We start from the raw sequence: 21,476 nt of genomic DNA, 5'->3' as shown, positions 1-21,476 counted from the left end.
AACGCAAGGCCCTCCCACCCCGCCCAATCAGCGCCTGGGCGGAACGCGCGCACACCCTCTTCCCCTGGTTCGGCCAATGTGAGCGCCCGGGGAGGCGGGCGGGGACACGCCCCTTTCTGGATTTCGCCAATCGCTTCCCGAACGCTCACGTGAGGGAGGGTCGCCCCGCCCTTTCCGGCTGGACCAATGGGCGCGCGGGGCGGCGGCGTTTGAAAGCGGCGGTTGTGGTGGGGGGAGGGTGGAGGCCGCTCGCGGGCGGAGGAGGGCAGCGCGAGAGCGTCCAGCGCAACGAACGGCCCGCCGAGCGCGCAGAGGCTGCCGGGAAGGGGGCGGACCGCGGGAAGGAGGGAGGGAGCATGGCGCACAAACAGATCTACTACTCGGACAAGTACGACGACGAGGAGTTCGAGTACCGGTGAGAGGGGGCGGGGCGGGGCCGCCTGCCGCGGGAGGGGGCGGGGCCGCAGAGCCGCCAGGGGCCCCTCCCCCCGCACCGAGGGGCCCGGGCCCGGGGCAGGCCGCAAACCGACTGAGCTCGGCCGCGGGGCCGGGGTGCCCCCGCCGGGCGCCCGCTCTTCCGGGCGGGGCAGGGCCCGGGCGAAAGGGGCGCCTCGCCCGCAGAGCCGGGCCTGGCGAGAAGGCGGCGTGAGGGTGCGGGGCCGGCCGGGGACAGGATACCCGCGTCCTGCCGGTGTGGAACGGCGGCAGGCCCCCTCTGAGCCGGGGGGGGGGTGGCAGGCGGGCAGGGCAGGGCAGGACCGGCTGTGCTGTCTGCAGAGCCCGGGAAGTGCTGCCCGGTGCAGCTGCCTGCAGAGTTAAGGTCCTTTCGCTCTTCCTCCTCCTCGCAGGCATGTGATGTTACCCAAGGACATAGCCAAACTGGTCCCTAAGACACACCTGATGTCTGAATCCGAGTGGAGGAACTTGGGAGTTCAGCAAAGCCAAGGCTGGGTCCATTACATGATCCATGAACCAGGTTCGTTGGCCATGACTCCTCTCGCTAAGGCTCTGGGGCACTTTTCCGGTCTGCGATAGTGATTGCAGTCACATTCGTTCTAGTTAGACCTGAAATGGAGATGTCCTCATCCTAGACTGGATGGGTTTTGGTGCCTTCAGTGATGGCTGGAAGCCCAAATCCTGTTGGGTCCTAGGTATGGGACAGGTTTTGTGCTTCATTCACATGACTGATCATGACTTCAGCGGAAGCTCATTATAAGTAAGGAGATTGAAATTTGGCCCCCAGCTGATTTACTGACTCAGTGTTGCAGGAAATTGGGATGTTCCTGCTGCTAGGGGTCTGCAGCAGGCCCAGCTTTCTGTTACTAATGGTGATGCGCTTCCTGAAAGAGAAAGCAGTCCCTCACAAATCAGAACCAAGGACTGATGCTGTTGCAGTACTGTCTGAGGAGAATCCCTGCCCCCCTTTCATTGGGTATAAACCCTGCTGCGTGCTAAAGGGGCTGCTGTTTGTGGTAGAGCTGTCACCCAACTGGCATGGGGAAAGAACTGAAGCTGAATGTTCAGCATGTCCAGTGAGGTGCTGAAGGACAAGATATTGTAGAAGTGATTTCTGTAGCAATGGGATGTTCAAGAGGGAAAACTGCTTTTGTCATCAGTCAGCTGGGATTCCCCTTCAGTCTGCAGGGTTGGGCATGTTTGACCTGTTGGCTGGCTCATGGGGATGATGTAATTTGTAACCTGAATGTTTGTTTAATGACTCACCTGGTCAAAGGGATTTCTGGCAAATTAGATGAAACTATCAGTATCGATTTACAGGGCTCTGTGTCTGTGGTTTTTGCAAATGCAGTGTTCCCTGTCTAAACATTTCAGACCAGGAAATAAGTGAACCAAACAGTCGTGTTTTAACCTGCAGATTATCCTAATGTTCTGTTACCATCTCCTCTCAGAGCCTCACATACTGCTGTTCCGACGGCCGCTGCCAAAGAAGCCAGAAAAATGAACCTGTTGCATCTGACCTGTGTATAGAACCTCCCTCCTCCTTGTCTTTTCTTAGATACAAGCACCTTTTGGGATTTTTGTCTCCTGTTTTTAAAATATTTGACAACTGTTTCAATACATTAAAACTCCTGGTGACTAACTTCAAGAAAATCCAATCATCATGACAAGAATGGCTGGTGGAAAATGACTTGACTCAAAACTAGAGTCTGGCCTTTACCTAAGAGAGATCCTGTGGTGTAGAACCCAATGATTCTTACCTATTGAGTGTGTTAATGCTGGCCTGAGTTCTACCTGAACAGATAGGTGGTGTTTTTTTTTAACTGCAAAATCTAGACTTAAACAGTTGAAGCATGAATATTTTAACGTTGTTTGGCACATGTAATAGTTGCTGCTTGTCCCTTTTACTCCAGGGGGTATGTTGGACTTTATTCCAGGTGGATGCTGTAGCCACTTGCTCGGCATCTGCTTTAAAACTGGTTTATCTGTATTTTTTAATCTGTATTTTTGAATAATTTTAAAAGTTCTAGGAAATCTGTTCAAAATCTATGGTTGAGGTCCTTCAATAAAGGGGAAGTTTTTTTTAAATACATGGGTTTCCTTTCATTCATCTGAAACAATCCTCTCTGCCAACTTTTGTCTAAACGGGATTCTTTCCCCCCCTCAGAGAGGGTGATATACATCTTTCATTTGTTTTCATTTCAATAGTTTCAAGTGTTAATCCTCCACAGATGTGTAGAGAAAAATAACTTTGCAGGATTCCAGTAATTAATGTGCCTTAATCTCATTGGCTGTCAGAAAATCTTTCCTAAAACAGATGAGACTATTTAACTCTATAAAAGGCTTATTGCTTCACTACTAAGTACCCCCTGTTTCTCTAAAACAGTCTGACACACCTCCATGCACACAACTGCCCTGTGTCTACAGAATTAGCCTGGGTGCCCTGACATGAACTTTCTCTCCATCAAGGCAATAATCATAGTAAGAGTTTAAATATGGTCAGGTTTGTAGCATTCAATGTGTGGAAGACATGGCATTGGCTAAGTCCATGGTTTCAGGCTCCATGCGGGGCAGGTTTACCTAGGTCCATGGTGGAGTGTGTAGCAGCTGTTGATGTACAGCTCCTCTGCTTAACTTATACAGAAACAGGTCAGGCACTTGACTGTGAGCAGCTGCAGGCCTCTGACTTCCAGGCCCCCAGTCAGCTGCATTGCAGCTTTTTTTCAGGGGTTCCTGACTGAGCAGGGAAGCAAGGGGCTCTGCCCCAGCTCCACCCACCAACAGCTGCTAGTGCCTCCCTGCGCCGAGACCGAACAGAGCCGGCCTGCCAGCTCCCGAGGTCGGCCTCGGGCCCCATGGAGCCAGGGGGGCACGGAGCCCATTCCCTGCAGCATGCCAGGAGCCCAGCACCAGGGGGCGCCCCTCATCGGACTGTGGCCACGCGCTGTGGCTCAGCGCCCCCTGCCGGAAGTGCGTGGAGGGACCTCACTCAGCCCCCGCCCACGGGGAGGATGCAAGCCAACCAGCTGTCAGGACGTTCCATTGCTGGGAGAGAGCCCCCTCCGCCTGCAATGGTTCAGCCCCTGCCTGCCCAGAGAGGAGCCGGAGTCTTCCGGCTCAAGCTTACGCCGCTCTCGCTCGGGTCAAGACACTGGCCAATCAGCGCATTGAGAATCCCCAGTCCGCTGATTGGCATCTCGACTATCCAATGAAAGGAGATCCCGGCGAAGGTGGGGCTTCCCTCGCTGTGGGCTGGTCCTGGGGAGGCGGAGCCGGACGGGTGCCTGCCCTGCTGGGGCTCGGTGGGAAGGAAGGTGGGTGTGGGCGGGGGCGGGGGCGGGGGGAGCCCGGACGCCTGGGTTCTCCCCGGCTCCGGGAGGGCAGCGGGGTCTGGTGGTGGGGGGAGGGCTGGGAGCCCGGACGCCTGGGTTCTCCCCGGCTCCGGGAGGGCAGTGGGGTGTGGTGGGGGGGAGGGCTGGGAGCCCGGACGCCTGGGTTCTCCCCAGCTCTGGGAGGGCAGTGTGGTCTGGTGGTGGGAGCGGGGGGGGCTGGGAGCCCGGACACCTGGGTTCTCCCCTGCGGTGCCCCGCTCATTGCCCGCCCCTTCGTTCCCGTCTCTCTAGCCCGGGGGTCGCATCCTTCTGAGTGCTCTGGTGTTGGTTGCAGGTGCTGTTGTCATGGAGACGCCTGGGCGTCCTCTCCCGAGCGGGGGGCCCTGACTGCCTGGCGTCCATGCCCTGGGCCCTGCGGCTCGGCCGGCGCGTTCTGCAGCTGGGACGGGGGAGCAGGCCTCTCCAGGCCATGGCTGCGCCCCGCAGCGACCTCGCCGTGCAGAACGGCAGTGGCGCCGTGACGGCTGGAATCATCATCATTGGAGACGAGATCCTGAAGGTGCGACAGGGCCCCTGCAGCGCACTTCCCGCCGCCCTCTGGGGCGGGTGCCCGAAGGCAGAGGCTGGGCCGGCCGTTTCTCAGGCTGGCTGTGAACTTTGACCTCCCCCACACGGGGCCAGACTGCATATCCCATGCTTGCCGTGGTAGCTCCTTAGGCTGCGGACTGACCTGGGGTTACCAGGCATGACGGAGGGGGCCACCGTCAGCCCTGAGCTGTTGGAGCTCACCCCAGTGTCCACGTCAGGTTTGATTTGGGCCTAGCTAGAACATGCCCATTGTGGGGAGGTCAAAGTGCACGGCCTGGCAGGCATGTCAGTTTTTCTGGAAAATGTTCAATGACATCACCTTCCCCCAAAGGGGCTGAAAAGCACCAGGCTCTAACCACTAGTCCCCACTTCCTCCCAGAGTCAGGGATAGAACCAAGGAGTCTTGACTTCCAACCCCCCTGTTCTAACCCACTAGTCCCCACTGGAGGCATCTCCGAGTTGTGCAGCGTGTGGCCAGTTGTAATGCACCCATTTGCTGGCCTGGGGGACCTGACGATATTCTTCCTTGCAGGGACTCACCCAGGACACAAACTCCTTCTTCATGTGCAAGAAGCTGCGGTCGCTGGGGGTGAAGGTCACCAGGATCTCCATGATCCCCGATGACGTCGATACCATTGCCATGGAGATCTCCTCCTTCGCAGCCAAGTTCACCTACGTGCTGACATCGGGGGGCATTGGCCCCACCCACGATGACGTGACCTTCGAGGCAGTGGCCAGAGCCTTTGGGGAGAAGGTTTGCCCCCACCCAGAGCTGGTCGCCCTGGTGCACAGGTTCTTTGGCAAGACAGACATGCGTTGCCCTGAGATGAAGCTGGCACATGTCCCCGAGTCCTCGCTGCTCAATTACGGCACAGACAGGAAGACAGGCGGTGCCTTGAAATACCCTCTCGTCAGCGTGCGCAACGTGTACCTCTTCCCGGGCATCCCAGCGCTAATGGAGCGGGCACTGGAGGGGCTGGACCACCTCTTCCTCAACGAGCAGACCCGCTTCCATTCCCGAGAGATCTATGTCAGTGCTGACGAGATGTCCCTTGCACCCTTGCTCAACCAGGCCAATGCCAGCTTCAAGAGCCACACGAACCTGGGCTCCTACCCTGACTGGGTCAACAACTACTACCGCGTGAAGCTGACCCTGGACTCGGAGTCCAAGCAGCACCTGGAGGAAGCCTACAGCTTCCTGATGCAGAACCTGCCCCCTGCGGTGGTCGTGCCCCTGGTGCCAGACCCTGTGTCGCAGGCGGCCACAGATGTGTATGCCCTGGCTGAGTCTGGTATGGCCAGGCTGGAGTAGCTGCAGGGGCGTGTGCTCTGGGGCTCCGTCCCGCAGCCGAGGCACAAGTTTCCTTCATGTGCTTCCCACCTGCCTGAGTCTGGACCTGCAGGGAACAGCCTGAGGAGGGCAGTGGGGGTTCAGTCAGACCTGGGCTGCAGCCCTGCTGGGTTACGGTGTGAGCAGCCATCTAGCCCCAGACTGGCCCCAGCTCATTGTGCACAGGCCAGTTACCAAAGAGTCCCTTTTGGACGTGACTGAGCTGGGCTGGCATGGAGAGGGAGCTGCCTGGCCTTGTAACAGCCTTGGTTCAGTTCCCGGCTCCGCCACTGGGTGACTTGGGCTAGTTGCTGCCTCTCTCTTCACTGGTTCCCTGTCTAGAAAAGCAGCAGTCTCCACTCAGCCTGTGAGCTCTCTGAAGGAGCTGTCTCTCTGTGTGCGTGCAGCACCTGGCTCGATGGCTGGGGCCTATAGGCACAACTGCAGTGCACTGCTAATGGTGATGGAGAGTGGAGCTCCGGAGCTCCCGTGTCCCTGGGGCAGGCCTTGTCTACACTAGGGGGGTTGCCAGTATAGCAAGAGCAGCCGTACCTTCCCAGGGCGGTGGTATTCTGCCGCTTCCCAGCACAGGCACAGATCTGCCCCTGTAAACGTGTCTACCAGGGCTTATTCCAGCAGAGCTATGCTGGTAAAAAGTCACGCTCTGGTCACCAGAGCTGTGCAGAGTCCCCTGTCCATGTAGAGCAGCCTTGGGGCCCTGCCTGTTCCTCTGGCATGTCTGTGCTGCACAGGCCTGAATGATGGGTTTGCTAACCTTGTAGAGACCCGCCCTCCCCCTCCTGAGCAAGGCTTCCAGGGGCTCTGTGAAGCGGGGGTCCCTTTTCCTGGGAGCACATGGTGGAGCAGGGGAGTGCTGGCAGCTGCCCAGCTAGGAATGTCACTAGCAACCCCACCGCAGCTGCTGATCTCAGGCAGGGCAGCACCTGCCGTGGAGGCTGGTGAGTCTGCCTCGTCCCTCAGTGAGTCTTCCTGCAGCAGAGTGAGCCGGGCGGGGAGCAGCCATGCAGGAGGCTCCAAGCTGCACCAGGCCCAACCCCCCTCAAGATCCCCCCGCAGCACAGGAATTGCACCCCTGTCCTTGCTGACTCCCCTCCTCTGTGGCAGATTCTGCCCTGGGCCAGAAGGTGGCAGCGGCGCTCCGGACCATCCAGGAGGCCTTGGATCAGTTCAGCCTGGCCCAGATCTGCGTGGGTTTCAACGGAGGCAAGGATTGCACGGCCCTCCTGCACCTGTTCCACGCTGCCGTGCAGAGGTACCCGCCGTTCCCCAGACGCTGCTCGCGGGCAGCCACCGGCCTGGGCATGGCATGGCTCTCAACGGAGGGCGTGGGGCTGGGGGTCAGAGCAGGAGGGATGGAGTCAGCCCAGCTCTGGGGAGAATCCTAGAAATGTTGGGCTGGATCGAACCTCCGAACATAACCAAAGCCAGCTCCCTGCGATGAGGCAGGATCAGTTAAACCTAGAGGGTCCCTGGCAGGTGTTGGTCCAACTAGTTCTGAAAAATCTCCAGTGGCAGAGATTCCACGACCTCGCCTTCCAGTTAGATTTTCCTAATATCTAACCTGAATCTCCCTGGCTGCAGATGAAGCCCATTACTGCTCGTCCTGCCTCCAGTGGACGTGGAGAACAATTCATCCCTGTCCTGTTTCTAACAGCCCTTCTCAACATACTGGAAAACTCTTCTCAGGTCGCCCCTCAGTCGTCTTTTCTCAGGACTGAGCGAGCCCAGCTTTGTAACCCTTCCTCCTCGGGCAGGTTTCTAAAGCTTTGGGCAGGTTTGTTGCTCTCCTCTGGGCTCTCTCCAATTTCCTTAAAGTGTGGCGCTCAGAACGACGCAGGACTCCAGCGGGGGCCTCCCCGATGCTGAGGAGAGCGGGCCAGTGACCTCCTGCGTCGTACATACGACTCCCGTTAATGTGCCCTGGAAAGAGAGTGGACGTTTTTGCAGCTGCGTCACAAAGATGACGCATATTCCGTTTGTGCTCCACTATAACCCCAGATCCTTTCCAGCAGTGCTGCCGCCCAGCCAGTTAGTCCCCAGTGTGTAGCTGTGCATTCGATTTTTCCTTCCTACGTGAAGTACTTTGCACTTGTCTTTTTGAATGTCATGTGGAAGTGCGTCTAAAGTCTCGCTAAACTCAAGATCCATCACATCTATTGCTTCCCCCATTCACTGGGCCAGTAACCCTGTCAGAGAAGGAAATGAGCTTGGTGTGCCATGACTTCTTGACACATCCCTGCTGGCTGTTCCTTATCACCTGGTCTCCTCCAGGTGCTCACAAGCGATGATAACGTGTTCCAGGATCTGTCCAGGGATCGAAGATAGGCTGGCTGGTCTATAAGTCCCTGGACTGCTGGTTTCTGTTCCCAGCTCTGTCATCGACTCGCTGCGGGGCTCTGGGCAGGCCACTTCCCCTCTGTGCAATGGGGACAGGCGGCTGGGGATGGCAAGTCTTGGTGATGGACGTCTCTCTCTCCAGGCGAGTCCCAGAGCGGGAAGAGAAGCTGCAGGTGCTCTATATTCGCATCGTGTCACCCTTCCCCGAGATGGAGCAGTTCATTCAGGCCACCACCCAGAGGTAAGCGGTGGGGAGGAGGGGGGAGTTCTGTATTTCCATGTAGCTTCCCACTTCCCTGCAATGGACCCACCCAGGCAGGATGGGCACCAGAGGTGCCCTGGCCACCACAGGCCAGTGAGCGTAACTTCAGTACCGGGCAAATGGGTTGAAAGGACAGTAGAGAGCAGGATGATCAGACAGAGATGAACGCGATAGGCTGAGGAAGGGAGCACGATTTCGGTAAAGGGAAATCATGCCTCCTAATCTACTAGAATTCTTTGAGGGTCAACAAATTTATGGACAAGGGTGAACCAGTGGATATAGTGTATGTGGAGTTTCAGAAAGCTTTGAGAAGGTCCCTCTTAAGCAAAGCAGGCATGAGATAAGAGAGAAGGTCCGATCAGTAACGGGTTAAAAGATGGGAAACAAAGGGTAGGAATAAACAGTCAGTTTTCACAGTGGACGGGTAAACAGTGGGGTCCCCCCAGGGTCTGTACTGGGACCATATTCATAAATGATCTGGAAAAGGGGTAAACAGCCAGGTGGCCAAGTTTGCAGATGAGACTAAATTACTCAAGATAGTTAAGTCTGAAGGGTTACAAGGGATCTCACGTGACTGGGTAACAAGATGGCAGATGGAATTCCATGCTGATAAGTACAAAGTAGTGCACATGGGAGAGCACGATCCCAGCTATGCCCATAGAATGATGGGTCTACGTTAGCTGTTACCACTCAAGACAGAGATCTTGGAGTCGCTGTGCATAGTTCTTTGAAAATTCTCACTCAATGTGTGGCAGCAGTCAGAAAAGCCACCAGAATGCTAGGAACCATTAGGAAAGGGACGGATAACAAGACAGAAACCATCATAATGCAACGGGGGGGGGCTGTGACAGAGGTCTATAAATCATGACTGGTGTGGAGAAAGTGAATGAGGAAGTGTTATTTACCCCTCGACACAACACAAGAACCAGAGTCACCCAATGAAATTAACAGGCAGCAGGTTTAAAACCAACACAAGGCAGTGCTTCCTCACCCAGCGCGCACACAACCTGTGGAACTCACTGCCAGGGGATGCTGCGAAGGCCAGAGGTAGAACTGGGTTCAAAAATGAGCTAGGGAAGCTCCTGGAGGATGGGTCCATCGCTGGCTCTTAGCCAAGACAGCCAGGGACGCGACCCCCTGCTCTGGGTGACCCTAAACCTCCAAGTGCCGGTCGCTGGGACTGGGCACGGGATGGATCACGCGAGAATTGCCCTGTTCTGTTCATTCCCTCTGAAGCACCTGGCGCCAGCCACTGTCAGACGACAGGACTTTGGGCTTGATTGGTCTGACCCAGCTTGGCCATTCGTCTGTTCTTAGTTCCGGGGGGAGGGGACACTGACGTCCCCTTGGGGCTTTCCCACCCCTGAGTGTTGCGTCCATCTGCCCCAGGCAACCCTCCCTGCTGTTCTTTGTGTGTGCCAGGTACAACCTCCGCCTCTGCACCGTGGAGGGCCACATCCAGCAGGCCCTTGCTGACCTGAAGGCCCAGCACCCCCAGCTGCAGGCCGTGCTGATGGGGACGAGGAGGACCGATCCCTACTCCCGCACCCTGACGCCCATGTGCATGACCGACCCGGGCTGGCCCCAGTACATGCGGGTGAATCCCCTGCTGGTGCGTCATGGCGCTCAGTCTGCAGCTAGTGGGGGAGAGAAGTGTGGTTTGAGCACAGGGCAGGGAGCCAGGACTCCTGGGTTCTATCCAGGCTCTGGGAAGGCAGCGGGAGCTAGTGGTTAGAGCAGGGAACCAGGACTCCTGGGCTGTAGGGCACTTCCTCCTTCCCCACCGCTCCCCTCTCCATGGCATCCCTGCTGTCTGTGCTGGGCAGTGCTGCCTCTGGTCCCCCTCGGTCCCTTCCCCACAGTGCTCCAGGGCCAGGCTGGTTCTGCGGCCGGCTCTGTCAGACCAGCCCCAAGGAAGTGAACGCTGGCGTGTGTCCAGGTTGGGCCCGTGGCTCCCTGGCTTTCTAACTGGCGCAGCTTCATGGTGCAGATATCGTCATTGTGTTGGTCAGTGCATCTCTGGTGTTGGCAAGAGACACTCGTTAGATAAGAGTTCTTCCCCTTCTGCCTCCCCGCCCCCCCTGCGCGCCCAGGGCTGGGCCCCGTGGCTCCCCGCAGCGCTTGGGCAGGGACTGGCTGAGCCACACACAGCCCACCCGCCTGTGCCCACTGGGATCCCAGCCAGCCTGATTCAGGGAGGGAGAGCCCATTGCCGTGGCTGCTGCGGTGACCTCTCTGTTCGCTCCAGGACTGGACATACCGGGACATCTGGCAGTTCCTGCGCACGCTCTTCGTCCCCTACTGCATCCTGTATGACAAGGGGTAAGATCCAGGCTTGGGGGGTGCTGCCTGCCCTCTCCTCGCCTCACCAGGGCTCCCCGAGTCCCCTTGGCGACCTCTCACTAGCTGGCTGGGCTGCACGCCCCAGGGGGAGGGCAGGGTCAGGCGGGCGCTGCCTGGGTCCGGAGAGGGCGGCGTGAGGCCTGTGCAGTGCGGGAGGTGGCAGGATGAGGCGGGCGCTGCACGGGGACAGAGGCAGGGGCCAGACTCCCCCAGTGCCCTGTGCTGGGGCATCGTTGCATGGTAGGAGGCGCTGGGCACCAGCTGGCATCTGGGCCCCCCACCCTGCTCACAGCCCCCGTCCCCCATTGCAGCTACACCTCCCTGGGCAGCATGAGCAACACGCAGAAGAACCCGGCGCTGCGCTGCCCGAACGCGCTGGGCCAGGAGCACTACCAGCCCGCCTACCTGCTGGAGAACGAGGAGGAGGAGCGCACCTCGCGGCAGTGAGACCCTGGCGGCCAGGCTGCGGCCACGGGCACCCCCTGCGGCTTGCAGCTGGGATGCCCACCCGTGCCTCTGCTGCCGCCTCCGGCTCAGCCCCCAGCACATGGAGCCTGGAGCACCCCTGCCAGCCGTCTGCCCGCTGGGCACTGCTGACGGCGTGTGGCGGGGAGGGTCAGCGGGCTCTGAATAAACCTGCCTGCCTCTCCTGCCGGCTCCGGCTCCCTGTGGGTTCAGATGGTCGCCCCGGGGTGCAGGGCAGTGGCTACATGGCAGCCCTGCCTGAGGAGGGGGGCTCTGGGAGATTGGGGGTGCAGCGGTCTGACCCCTCCCTGGTGCCAGGGGCACCCCCGGCCAAGGCTGATCACGGCTACCACTCCCTGAGCCACGGGACAGCTCCTGGCGCCACGTCTCCCCCCACACACACTTCCTGGCCAAGCGCCAGGCCTGAGGTCCCAGTGCCCACGTCACTGGTGCCACCGGGATGGGCAGGGGCAGGAGCTGGGGGGTGACTCCAGGGGCACACCCCCCCCTCCCTGGGCTCCGTGCGGGAGGCTGCCCCCCTTTCCCAGCCGGCAGCGAGCAGACCTGCCCTGTCATTCCCCCGGGCAGCGAAATGCCCAGGCCTGGCGCAGGCCGCAGCCCCTCCCCCGCCCTGCCCAGCGTTAATCCGGCCCTTTGAGCAGCGAAGAATGCAGCAGCTTCCAGCGTTTGCACCACGGGCCAGGCCGGGTCACACGCCGCCCCGGCCCACGGCTCATCCCCGGACGATGCGTCTCCTGGGCAGACTCCTGGCCTGGCAGCCCTGGGGCCCAGCCCCTCGCCCCCTGCTGCAGCTGGCCCCCTACCCCCTGCGACGGGCGGTTCGGGGCATGGTGCTCCCGGGGCCCCTCCCCAAGGGCCCGGTGGGGCTGAATTTCAGCTACTGGCTGCTGGACGTCCTGCGGGAGTGCGTGTACGTCCTGCTGTGCTGCTGGTGCATCAAGGCGCTGCTGGACTAGCCCCCTCCCCCCCGTGTGCCGTGGCCTTGCCCTCCCAGCCCCCCTGCACCCGCTGGCTGCTCTTGGCAGGTGCCTGCCCCATGCTGCCTGGGGGCCCGAAGCAGACAGAGCTCCCTGCGGGACGCTGGATCCAGAGGCAGCCCTGAGCCTGTAGCAGGTGGGTATGAATTTGTCCCAGCCTTGGCCTGCTGCCCCCCCCTTCCCCCCCCCCGGGCACTGCAGCCCGTCTCGCCTGCTCCGTGTGTGCAGCCAGGATCCACGGCCCTGACCAGGGACCCCCCCGAATCCCCAGAGCCCGTGGGTGCCACCCGCCAGGCCGGGACACCTCCAGCCCCACTGGCAAATCCACGAGTGGCTCCCCCGTGCCCACGGCTGCGGTTAGTGACAGGCCAGTGGGTGAATGGGGCTCCCAGGGGCCACGCAGTCCGGAGCGATCCGCGGGGTGCTCCAAGGGTACCGTGCTTCCTTTGCAAACACCAGCAGGGCCTGGCACTTCTCCCCCTGCCCCACGCCGGCCAGAGAGCCTCTGTCCCCCCACGCTGCAGGGGGCTGAGTGGGGGGGCCAGCGGGGGAGGTGGCTGCCTGGGCAGTTCCTGTGTGGGGATGGGCTGCACCCCCTGCTCAGCAGGGTCCCTGGGTGCCCCAGAAGGAGGCTCAGTCCCGGGCGGGTGGGACGGGCACCTCGCTCCCCCCAGCCGCTGGCTCCATGCTGCGTCCGAGCCGCGGCTACTGCCTTTGTTTTCTCCCCTCCAGCTGGACTCCCTGCTCCGGAGCCCCCCACGGGACGGCGATGGACGGCCCCTGCCCCGCACTCCCCAATAAACCGGCCAAGGCATGACCCCAGCGCCCGAGTGCTGCCTCTGTGTGGGGGGCGGGGGCTGCGCCTCTGACGGGGCCTGTTCTCACCAGGCGGCACTGGGCCTGGGCTCTCCAGCCGGAGTGAGCCCCTCCCGGGGGCCAAGTGGGGGCTCCATAGGGCCCAGTTCATCGGGGGGGGGCAGGGCTCACAGCAGCCGAGCTCCGGCCGTGCTTCCTGCAATGCTCCTACTGTTTATCCAACTCTTCCTTCCTGATCCGCACAGCCCAGCCCCCGCTCGGGCAGGCAGGGATCCCCCCCGGGCCGGGACGCCGCTGCGGCTGGGCAAGGCGAGGAGGGATGCCGCGTGGGGATGGGCACCGCACAGCAGACGGAGGCACCCTTGGTCCCCGGGCAGCGTCTCCCCCCCGCAGGGACCCCAGGCGCTGGGCGGCCTTGGGGTGCGGAAGGGGCCCTGCCCTGATGTAAGGCACCTGGGAGCAGGTGCTCTGGGGCCAGGACCCCGGGGTGCGTGTGCCCATCGCTCTCCGGGCCCGTGGGGCCGGCATCAGACGCGAGCGCTGCCTCCCGCAGCCCAGGGCCTGGCACTGCTCCCACTCGCCCCCTGCTCTCGCTGCAGCCCCTGTGCGGGGCCAGGAATAGGACCCAGGCGTCCTGACTCCCAGCCCCCGGCTCTAGCCACTCGCTGCCGGCCCTGCCCTCCCCTCCGTTCAGCTGGGCCGTGACTCAGTTCCTTGTTTAGAGAGCGGCTCTCGGCCTGTCTCAACTCCAGGCCGTTTCCTGTCTCCTGCCCCCCAACGCTGCCGGCCGCGGCTCTGCCAAGCGCCAGGGGAAGCTGCCGAGGCGGCAATGCACCCCAGGGGCAGACTGGCTGGAGCTGCGGCAAAGGTCACAGACCGGCCGGCCACGGACAGGCAGCTTGGCACGCATCAGGCCCTGCAGGGCCCCAGGCACGGGGCGTCCCAGCCAGGGCCTCCCCCTTGCCAGCCTGGGCAGGGCAGGGCAGGCGAAGGGGGGAGCCCAGGGGGCAGGGCTGGCCCCATGGCGCTGCCGCGCACTGGGGGGACCCGCTGGCTGCAGGGAGCAGGGTTGAGTGGCTGGCGCCAGCGCAGCCCCCTTATCTCAGTGGGAAGCTGGGAGCAGGAAGCGCAGCCGAGAGCGGGATAAGGGCCCGTTTACATGAACCGCCTTCCCCTGGAATCTGCTCCCACCCTCTTAAAGGGGCAGCCCGCCGCCGGACGGGGGCCCCAGCGCCAGCCTCTGGGAGCCCCCTCCCCACAGCCCGAGCCAGCCGGTCCTCAGGGCCGAGAGTTGGGGGGCTGGGCACAGGGCTGGCTAGGCAGGGGTAACAGACAAGGGGCGGCTGGGCGTGGGGTTGGCTGGGAGGGCTGGTGGGTGGGTGGGGGGCTGGTGAGTGGGGGGCTGGCGGGCGTGGGGCTGGCTTGTCAGGCCAGTACCCGTGGGGCGTTGGTTGTGGCTGTGCAGGGAGCCCAGACAAGATGGGACTGGAGGCCTGGAGCCCATCTCAGCCCAGGGAGGAGCAGCTGCCACGTGGCCCCTGCCACGGCCCCACGCCACAAACCACGTGGGACCCGCGAACCAGGACTGAAAGGGGCGTCACAGCAAAACCGGCCGACCCGGGAGAGACACCAAGATGGCCCCGTGCTACAGAGCCCCTTGGCGTCACAGAGCCCCCCCAGCACCACAGAGCCCTGCCGCGTGTCTGCTGCAGAGCACAGAGCCCCCCCGGGCAGGGCAGACTCCAGCTGGAGGTCTGACCCCAAGGCAGCATGTGCCCCCTATCGGGGTGTGCCCCCCCCATCCTGCCAGCCCCTCTGGCCAGTGAACGCCATGACTCAAAGCAAAGATGGGGTCTCCACGTGAACGGGGGGGCTGGGAGCCCCGGGCGAGCTGGCATCTGGCCATACAGTGCCCAGGTCGTGGCGCTGGTCCCAGCTCCTGCCCAGCTCCGTGCCCAGCACCTGCCCAGCTCCTGCCCCTCCCCACACTTGGATGCCGTCCATCTGCCCTGGGCACCGCCCCCGGGGACAGACCCTCCGGGGAAGGGCTCTGGGCCTTGTTCCCCTATCAGAGCCCCCCGCCCGGGGCTCTGCCCCTCTGCCCGCCCAGGGCCCAGCCTCAGCCCACGCTCCCCCCTGCCCGGGGCTCCCCCGCTGCATTGTTTTCAGTGAGCTGTTTCCCTCCCTCCAGCCCAGCCGAGGCGTCTGGGCAGCCTCTAATCTATCCATGCCCCCGACTGGGAGGGCCGTGGGAGGGGAGAGCGGCCGTGCAGGAAAACCCTGGCCGCTGAGCGCTCCCGGCAGAAGTGTCCCAGCTGCCCTGAGAGCAGGGCCCTCTGCTGCGCTCCAGCACCCAGGCTCTGCACCGCGCCCGCTGCCCCACAGTGAGTGAGACGCCCTCCCCCGGGCACCCTGCCTCTCCCTGCCTGCAGTGAGCCGTGGGTGCGCCTCTGCCATGCCGGCGGGTGGGATTCGGAGCAGTGCCTGGCCGCCGCGCCTGGCACCTGGCGTGCATGGCCCTGTTTGCACGCGTGGCCGTGTCTGTCACAGGGTTTGCGTGTGCACGTGTGTGTGCGCGTGTGTGCGCGTGTGCTGGGGGTACCTGTGGGCAGGTGTGTGCAGCAGCCTGCACCTGTTTCGCTGGGGTCAGTGGCTGTGTCTCTTGCTCGGGGCGGGGGGGGAGCCGGGGGAGGGCACAACCCAGGGCCAGGCCCTTGTCCCTCCCCCCTGCCCCGTCTCTGGCTGGCTGGCTCTCCTCCGCCCCCTCCCAGCCCTCAGTGCAGCCATAAATTCACCTCCTGGGGGGCGGGGGGCAGTCAGATCGCTACAGCGCCTGTCAGAGGTGGGGAGCCAGGCAGGGAGGGGGGCACCTGGCGGGGGCAGCTCTGGGTGCTGGTGAGTGGGGGTCCTGTGTGTCCCTGCCGGGCAGCCCTGCTGGGGGGCAGGGTGGGGGGCAGGGTGCGTGTGCTCTGTGCATGGCTGGGGCAGGCGAGCTCTCCCAGGGGGTGTCAGCATGGGGGGACCAGGCCTCAGGTGCAGCCAGGCGCCCCCCCTTGGCCTCATGCCCTCACACACGGCGCCTCGTTCAGCCAGCCCGTCAGGGAGATGGGGCGTCAGGCAGGAGGCCTGGCCCGTGGCGGGCGCCCGTTCACTAGCCTGGTCTCCCCACGACCGGCCCTGCTCTAGCAGCAGCCTGGGGAGCCGCTGAAGGGAATTGTCAGAGGGAACGTGTGTGTGTCCCCGTGTGCGTGCTGCAGCGTGTGTCTGCACAGGTGTGTGTGTCTATGCGTGTGTGGCAGTGAGCGTGTCAGGAGTGACTGCCAGCCTCGCCATCACACGCTCGGTTTGATTCCTGGGTCTGTGTGGCTGTGGCTGCCCACGGGGGGCTGCAGCCCCCTGCTCTCTGCCGGGACGGGGCGCTCGCTGCTTCAGGGGGCTCATTCCTGCTCCAACATCAGGTGCCAGAGGTGGAGAATCCCTGCCCGGCTCGCAGCACTGATCCTGCCCCCGCCCCTCAGGACCCAGGTGTTCAGACACAGCCCCAGCCCCAGCCGACTCAGCGTGGCCCTGCCTGGCCGGGCAGCTCTGGGAGAGACGGCTCAGCACCCCCGGTGCCTGGCCCAGAGGAGGCAGGTCTGGGGCAGGCCAGCTCCCCCTCGAGGAAGTGCACCCAGCCCCTTGTCAGTGTCGTCCGCAGGTGGGTCCCAGCTGCAGGAAGGTGCCAGCGGCTCCAGGCCCAGCAGGGGACCCTGGTGTCCAGAGACGTGCGCAGCTGGGTCCCGGCCACACCCCGCGCAGCCCTGATGCCGAGGGTGGAGGGGGGATGTGGGGCCCAACACAGCCCGGCGGCCTCGTGGGCGCGCTACCTGGGGCAAGCACTGGGTGGGTGATGGACGGGGTGGGGGTCTCTGGAGCGGCCCGTGACCCCTCTTCCCCCGCAGGTGGGACCAGCACCCCATGTTCCGCTCGCGGCGGGCTGGCCTGGTGCGGCGGCTGTGGAGGCATCGCTGTGCAACGCTGGGCCCCGAGGATGGGCACGGCGCCCTCAAGCCCGCAGCCCACGCCCTCTTCAAGAAGCTGAAGGACGAGGAGCTGGAGCTGCTGGTGCAGGCGGTGGAGAGCCGGGGAGCCGGGCAGTCGGGCTGCGTCTGGGTGGCCCGGGCGGAGCTGCGTGGCATCAAGCAGGCCTTGCCCCCCCAGGTGCTGCTCTGCCGCCTCTACCGCTGGCCTGACCTCCGGCACCCCCACGAGCTCAAGCGCCTGAGCTGCTGCCAGAGCTTCTGGGGCTGGGGGGGCTGCGGCGAGGGGGCCACGCTCTGCTGCAACCCCCACCACCTCAGCCGGCTCGCCATGCCCGGTGAGTGGGGCAGGGGAGGGCGGGGGGCCCAACACGGCGCCCCTCTGCCGTGGCCACGCACCACAGCTCGGAGCTGGGGTCAGGATGGGGAGGGTGGCTGGCCCGTCCGTGCGCACACACCCCGCTCGACCTGTCTGTCTGTGTGTCTGCCCCTCTGTCTGTTCCCATACACCCCATTCGTTCGTCCGTCTATCTGTTTATCTGTCTCTAGAACCTGGTCCTCCGTAGCCCTGCTGGCTTTGTGGCTGGGCTGGGCTGGGCCTGGGGTCAGAGGGGGGCTGGCACGGGGACTGCTGGGAGTCAGTGGGGCTGGGGTAGGAGTCGGGGTGGGAAGGGGCTGCCCCAGAGGCAGCCGCTCACTGGCTGCTGCTCCTGTCTGGTTCCTTTTCAGAGACTCCGCCGCCTCCTTACTCCAGAATCTCCCCCTTCAGCTGCCCCTGGCCAGAGCCGGAGTCTGGCTGCAGTGCCCACGGGGACTGGCAAGGTAAGGTGGGAACCGGGGCTCCAGAAGTGCCCGCAGGGACTGGGAGTTCAGGGGGCTCTGACCCCCAGGCCCAGGCTGGGGGGCAGCAGGACGACCAGCTCTGGGCTGGGTGGGGACAAGCGCTGCCGGGCTGCAGCCCTGCTGCCATCCCCGTGGGAGGGTTTGGGGGCCCCCACGGGGAGGAAGGACCCCTGGGTGGAGCCATGGAGACCCCCCCCCCAGGAGTCGTGTCCTGGATCCAGGTCCCAGCAGCACTGCGTCTGGGTCAGGTGCCCCCCCCACCCCCACTCCCACTGTGTGGAGGGGGCGCAGGGCACCAGCTCTGCCCTCCTGCCCTCTGGAGCCTGGTGAGCTGCCGAGAGGGGGCCCCCGGGGCACGCTGAGCCCCCTTCCCCCTCCGGCTCAGCGCCTCGCAGGGCAGGGTCCGGCTGTGTCCCAGCCCGGCTGGGGAGAGCCGGGGGGACGATGAGATCTGGCCCAGCCACCCCCCAGATCCCCCAGAGCAGAGCTGACTTTGCTGCCCCCGCCCCCCCCCCCCCCCCCCCGTCTGCTCCAGGGGCTTCAGGGTAAGGGGTCGGGGGGAGTCAGGCCCCCCCACCGTGCTCGGGAGGAAAAGCTGCCTGGAGCAGCCGGGCCTGGGGGTTCCTGTCTGCGACGCGCGGGCGGCTCCGGCCCGGCCCCCAGCCCCGGCTGCTCCTGTTATTTTTGGCCCGTCCGCACTCCCCGCCGCAGGAAGCGCTGCCCACGGGGACACACACAATGTGCCTTGACGCACAAGCAGCGCTCTGGCCTGGCCGCCGGCCACCGGGCCGCTCCTTCCCGCGCTCCACCCTCCCTCCCACGGCTCCAGGGCCTTGGGATCGGTGCCCGCGCCGGGACCCCCCCCGCTTGCCGCGCCATGGCGTGCGGCCCCCAGGGACGGTGGCTGGGGCTGTCCTGGGCCTACGTGCCGGCTCGCAGCACCCCAGCGTGACTCAGGGCCTGGCCCCGCGTGATTGTCTGTTTCCGCGCCGGAGCCCGACACCCGGCTCCAGCCTCAGCTGCCCCGCGATATCCGGAGGGGCCGACCCTGGGGCGCCGCGTCCCTCCGCTCGGGGCCAGCTGGGGCGGGCAGCCAGAGCCCCCAGGAGAGCCAGCGCGGCGGGGACAAGCCCCTGACTCCCACGGCTGGTCCCCTGCCGGCCACGCCGACACGCAGAGCAAGTCAGCGCCTCGGAGCCGGGGCTTTGGGGGCCGGGCTGGGCCACAGACCGGCTCTCGCAGAGCCCAGGGCCCGGTCCCCACCTGTCAGGCGTTAACGCCCCGGGCCGGGCTCGATTCCAGGACAGGCTGCTCAGTCCCTCCTGCCCGGAGCCCTCGCAGCGCTAAACCTAAACCGTCCTAAACCGGGTCTGTGCGGCCTGGACCCTCACCCCACAGCCAACGCTGTGTGACCCGCCCCGCGCCCCAGAGCAGGGCCACGTCCCAGCACCAGAGCAGGGCTCCCCGTGTGGTCTGCTAGTTCTCCGGGAGCTCCCTGGGGGCACTGGGGGCTGCTCTGTAGATGGGCTCAGACCTCAGAGCTCCTGTCTCCCTCCTGCAGACGCCAGCGTGTCGCGGAGCGCCGCCAGGGACGGCTGCTGGTGCAAGCTGGCCTACTGGGAGCACCGGACACGGGTGGGGCGGCTCTACGCCGTGCATGAAGCCTCCGTCAACATCTTCTGCGAGCTGCCGCAGGGCAGCGGCTTCTCCTTGGGCCAGCTGCAGGCTGAGCGGCGCAGCCAGGCCGTGCGCCGGGCCCGGAGCAAGATCGGCCGCGGGCTGCTGCTGAGCCGGGAGCGGGCTGGCGTGTGGGCCTACAACCGCAGCGAGCACCCCATCTTCGTCAGCTCGCCCACGCTGGGGCCGCCCGGCGCCCGCAGCCTGCCCGTGCACAAGGTGCTGCCCGGCTACTCCCTCCAGGTCTTTGACTATGAGCGCGTGGCCGGCCTGGCCGGCTGGCGGAAGCCGGGCGACGGGCCCTGCGACCCCCACAGCGTCCGCATCAGCTTCGCCAAAGGCTGGGGCCCCTGCTACTCCCGCCAGTTCGTCACCTCCTGCCCCTGCTGGCTGGAGATCCTGCTCAGCACGCCACGCTGAGGGGCACGGCCCCACAGAGCCGCTTCCGGCCGGGGCGCTTCCCCCACTGCCCCGTTCCCCTCCCCCCCGGTCCTCTGGCCATCTTGTCCCTCTGCCCCCCCAGCCCTGCCCCATGTGTGCCCCACCTGCCGGGCAGGGACGCAGCGCCGAGGGACTTCACCCTGATTTATCTGTGTAAAAGGAGATTCAAAACCTGCCCAGGGCGGGGGAGCAGCTCCACGCACCAGGGCCAGCCAGGCGCCGGGCCGGCCGATCTGCTCCAGGCACTGGGCCCGGGGTGGCCAGGACGCAGCCCTGCCTGGGAGCCTGGGAGCTGGGCTGGGCAGGGGGTTTCTGGCCTGAGCGGTCGAGGGGCTGAGCACGTCTGTAGAGGGGGGAGGAGGCGACGTGGGGGGTAGCAGCAGGGTCAGGGCACAAGGTGAATCCTTGGCCAAGGGGGCTCTGGCCAGGCCCTGATCCCCGGGGGTCAGGGGGTCCCTGGCAGCCTCAGAGCTTGGGGTGGGGCACAGAGGCTGGTCTATGTGTAGGGGGAGGCACAGAGAGTGGGGGGGAGTCTGGGGGGGCAGCTCAGAGCAGGAGAAGGAGTCAGCAGGGCTGGGCCGGGAGCAGCCAAAGCTGGTGTGTTTGGAGGGCCCAGGGGACGAGCGGGGGGCAGCACCCCCTGGGACGCTCTCATGTCTAGCGGGGCACCCTTCTCCATGCAGCACGCAGCACCAGGCCCAGCTCCAGCCCCGGGTCCTGCTGCACCATGACAGGCCAGAGGGGCGATGCTGCAGGACCCCCCCAGTGCATGCCCGCCCCGGGGGGAGGTGCCCATCTCCTCTGCCAGCCGGGCACGGCGGGGGCCGGCCCCAGAGCTGCGTGTGGGATCTCTGAGCTCTTCTGTCCGGATTGTGCCTGGGCCGCCTCTGTTATTTATAACGCCAATAAACGGTGCCACCAAATCACCAGGTGTCGTCCCTGTGCCGCACCCGCCTCGTGTGCCCAGAGCACGGGGAGCTGCTGCCCTGCCGCCGGGAGCTTGGTAACCAACCGCACCCGGGGCTGGGCACGGGGAGACCCCAGCCTGGGGCTCCAGGCCTCCCTCAGCTGCATGGCTGGGGGCCTGCCTGGCGTACGCAGGGTGGGAACGTCCTGCGAGCTGGCTGGGGGCGGGGGGTGGGGGGCAGGCGTCAGGGCCAGACTGTAGCTGCATGAGCACAGCCACCCGCTTAGGCACCGGGCTGCTCTGCCCAGACGACCCCTTTGGCTGGTGCCGGCTCCCCATCGCTCTAGTGTTAAATGCAGGAGCCTTTCATTCCCCTTGTGTGAGCAAAGGGCAGCAGAACTGCCTGGCCTGGGTCACTCCTCTGAACCGAGCTGGCTGGGCCAGGGGCTGGGATGCCAGAGCCTTGGGACGGTGCAGGGGGTGGGCACAGGTGTTCCTGCCTGGCAGTGGTGGCCCTTCTCCCCCCGCTCAGAGACAGAGCTCGTTACGATTCCCGTAGGAGCCTGCTTTGTTACGTGCTCGCTGGAGCTGAACTCATCTACTGGGGCCGGTGCCTGGGAGCTGGGGGCAACCTCAGGAGC

At 64.2% G+C, this 21,476-nt stretch overlaps 3 protein-coding genes across 5 annotated transcripts; all 3 read left to right on the top strand.

Moving 5' to 3' along the window:
* Positions 1-248: 248 nt before the first annotated feature.
* On the top strand, positions 249-2,544 carry CKS1B (CDC28 protein kinase regulatory subunit 1B). 2 transcript variants are annotated; one of them, XM_067539125.1, is made up of 3 exons: positions 249-415; positions 849-976; positions 1,908-2,544. In XM_067539125.1, exons 1-3 carry the CDS (start codon positions 357-359, stop codon positions 1,958-1,960), a joined length of 240 nt encoding a protein of 79 aa, XP_067395226.1. In that variant the 5' UTR covers positions 249-356; the 3' UTR covers positions 1,961-2,544. The 2 variants fall into 2 exon arrangements, with proteins under 2 accessions (XP_067395226.1, XP_067395225.1); XM_067539124.1 differs by having other exon boundaries at positions 1,874-2,544.
* Positions 2,545-3,701: 1,157 nt separating this feature from the next.
* On the top strand, positions 3,702-12,585 carry FLAD1 (flavin adenine dinucleotide synthetase 1). The gene is made up of 8 exons (XM_067539211.1): positions 3,702-3,770; positions 4,123-4,347; positions 4,909-5,668; positions 6,832-6,979; positions 8,207-8,305; positions 9,749-9,938; positions 10,575-10,648; positions 10,981-12,585. Exons 2-8 carry the CDS (start codon positions 4,189-4,191, stop codon positions 11,114-11,116), a joined length of 1,566 nt encoding a protein of 521 aa, XP_067395312.1. The 5' UTR covers positions 3,702-3,770; positions 4,123-4,188; the 3' UTR covers positions 11,117-12,585.
* A 2,616-nt stretch (positions 12,586-15,201) lies between these two features.
* Positions 15,202-20,016, top strand: LOC137147228 (mothers against decapentaplegic homolog 6-like). Of its 2 annotated transcripts, none has more exons than XM_067539123.1 (4): positions 15,202-15,332; positions 16,890-17,305; positions 17,697-17,789; positions 19,372-20,016. In XM_067539123.1, the coding sequence occupies exons 2-4, from the start codon at positions 16,906-16,908 to the stop codon at positions 19,905-19,907; spliced, it is 1,029 nt and encodes a 342-aa protein (XP_067395224.1). In that variant the 5' UTR covers positions 15,202-15,332; positions 16,890-16,905; the 3' UTR covers positions 19,908-20,016. The 2 variants fall into 2 exon arrangements, with proteins under 2 accessions (XP_067395224.1, XP_067395222.1); XM_067539121.1 differs by lacking the exon at positions 15,202-15,332 and adding an exon at positions 15,799-15,843.
* Positions 20,017-21,476: the final 1,460 nt, after the last annotated feature.

This window comes from Emydura macquarii, unplaced genomic scaffold, assembly GCF_026122565.2.
Source record: "Emydura macquarii macquarii isolate MOO-44397 ecotype Brisbane River unplaced genomic scaffold, CSIRO-AGI_Emac_v2 contig_527, whole genome shotgun sequence".
Taxonomy (NCBI): domain Eukaryota; kingdom Metazoa; phylum Chordata; order Testudines; family Chelidae; genus Emydura; species Emydura macquarii.
The sequence above is the reverse complement of the archived record's forward strand: the minus strand, read 5'-3'. Positions and strand labels throughout refer to the sequence as shown.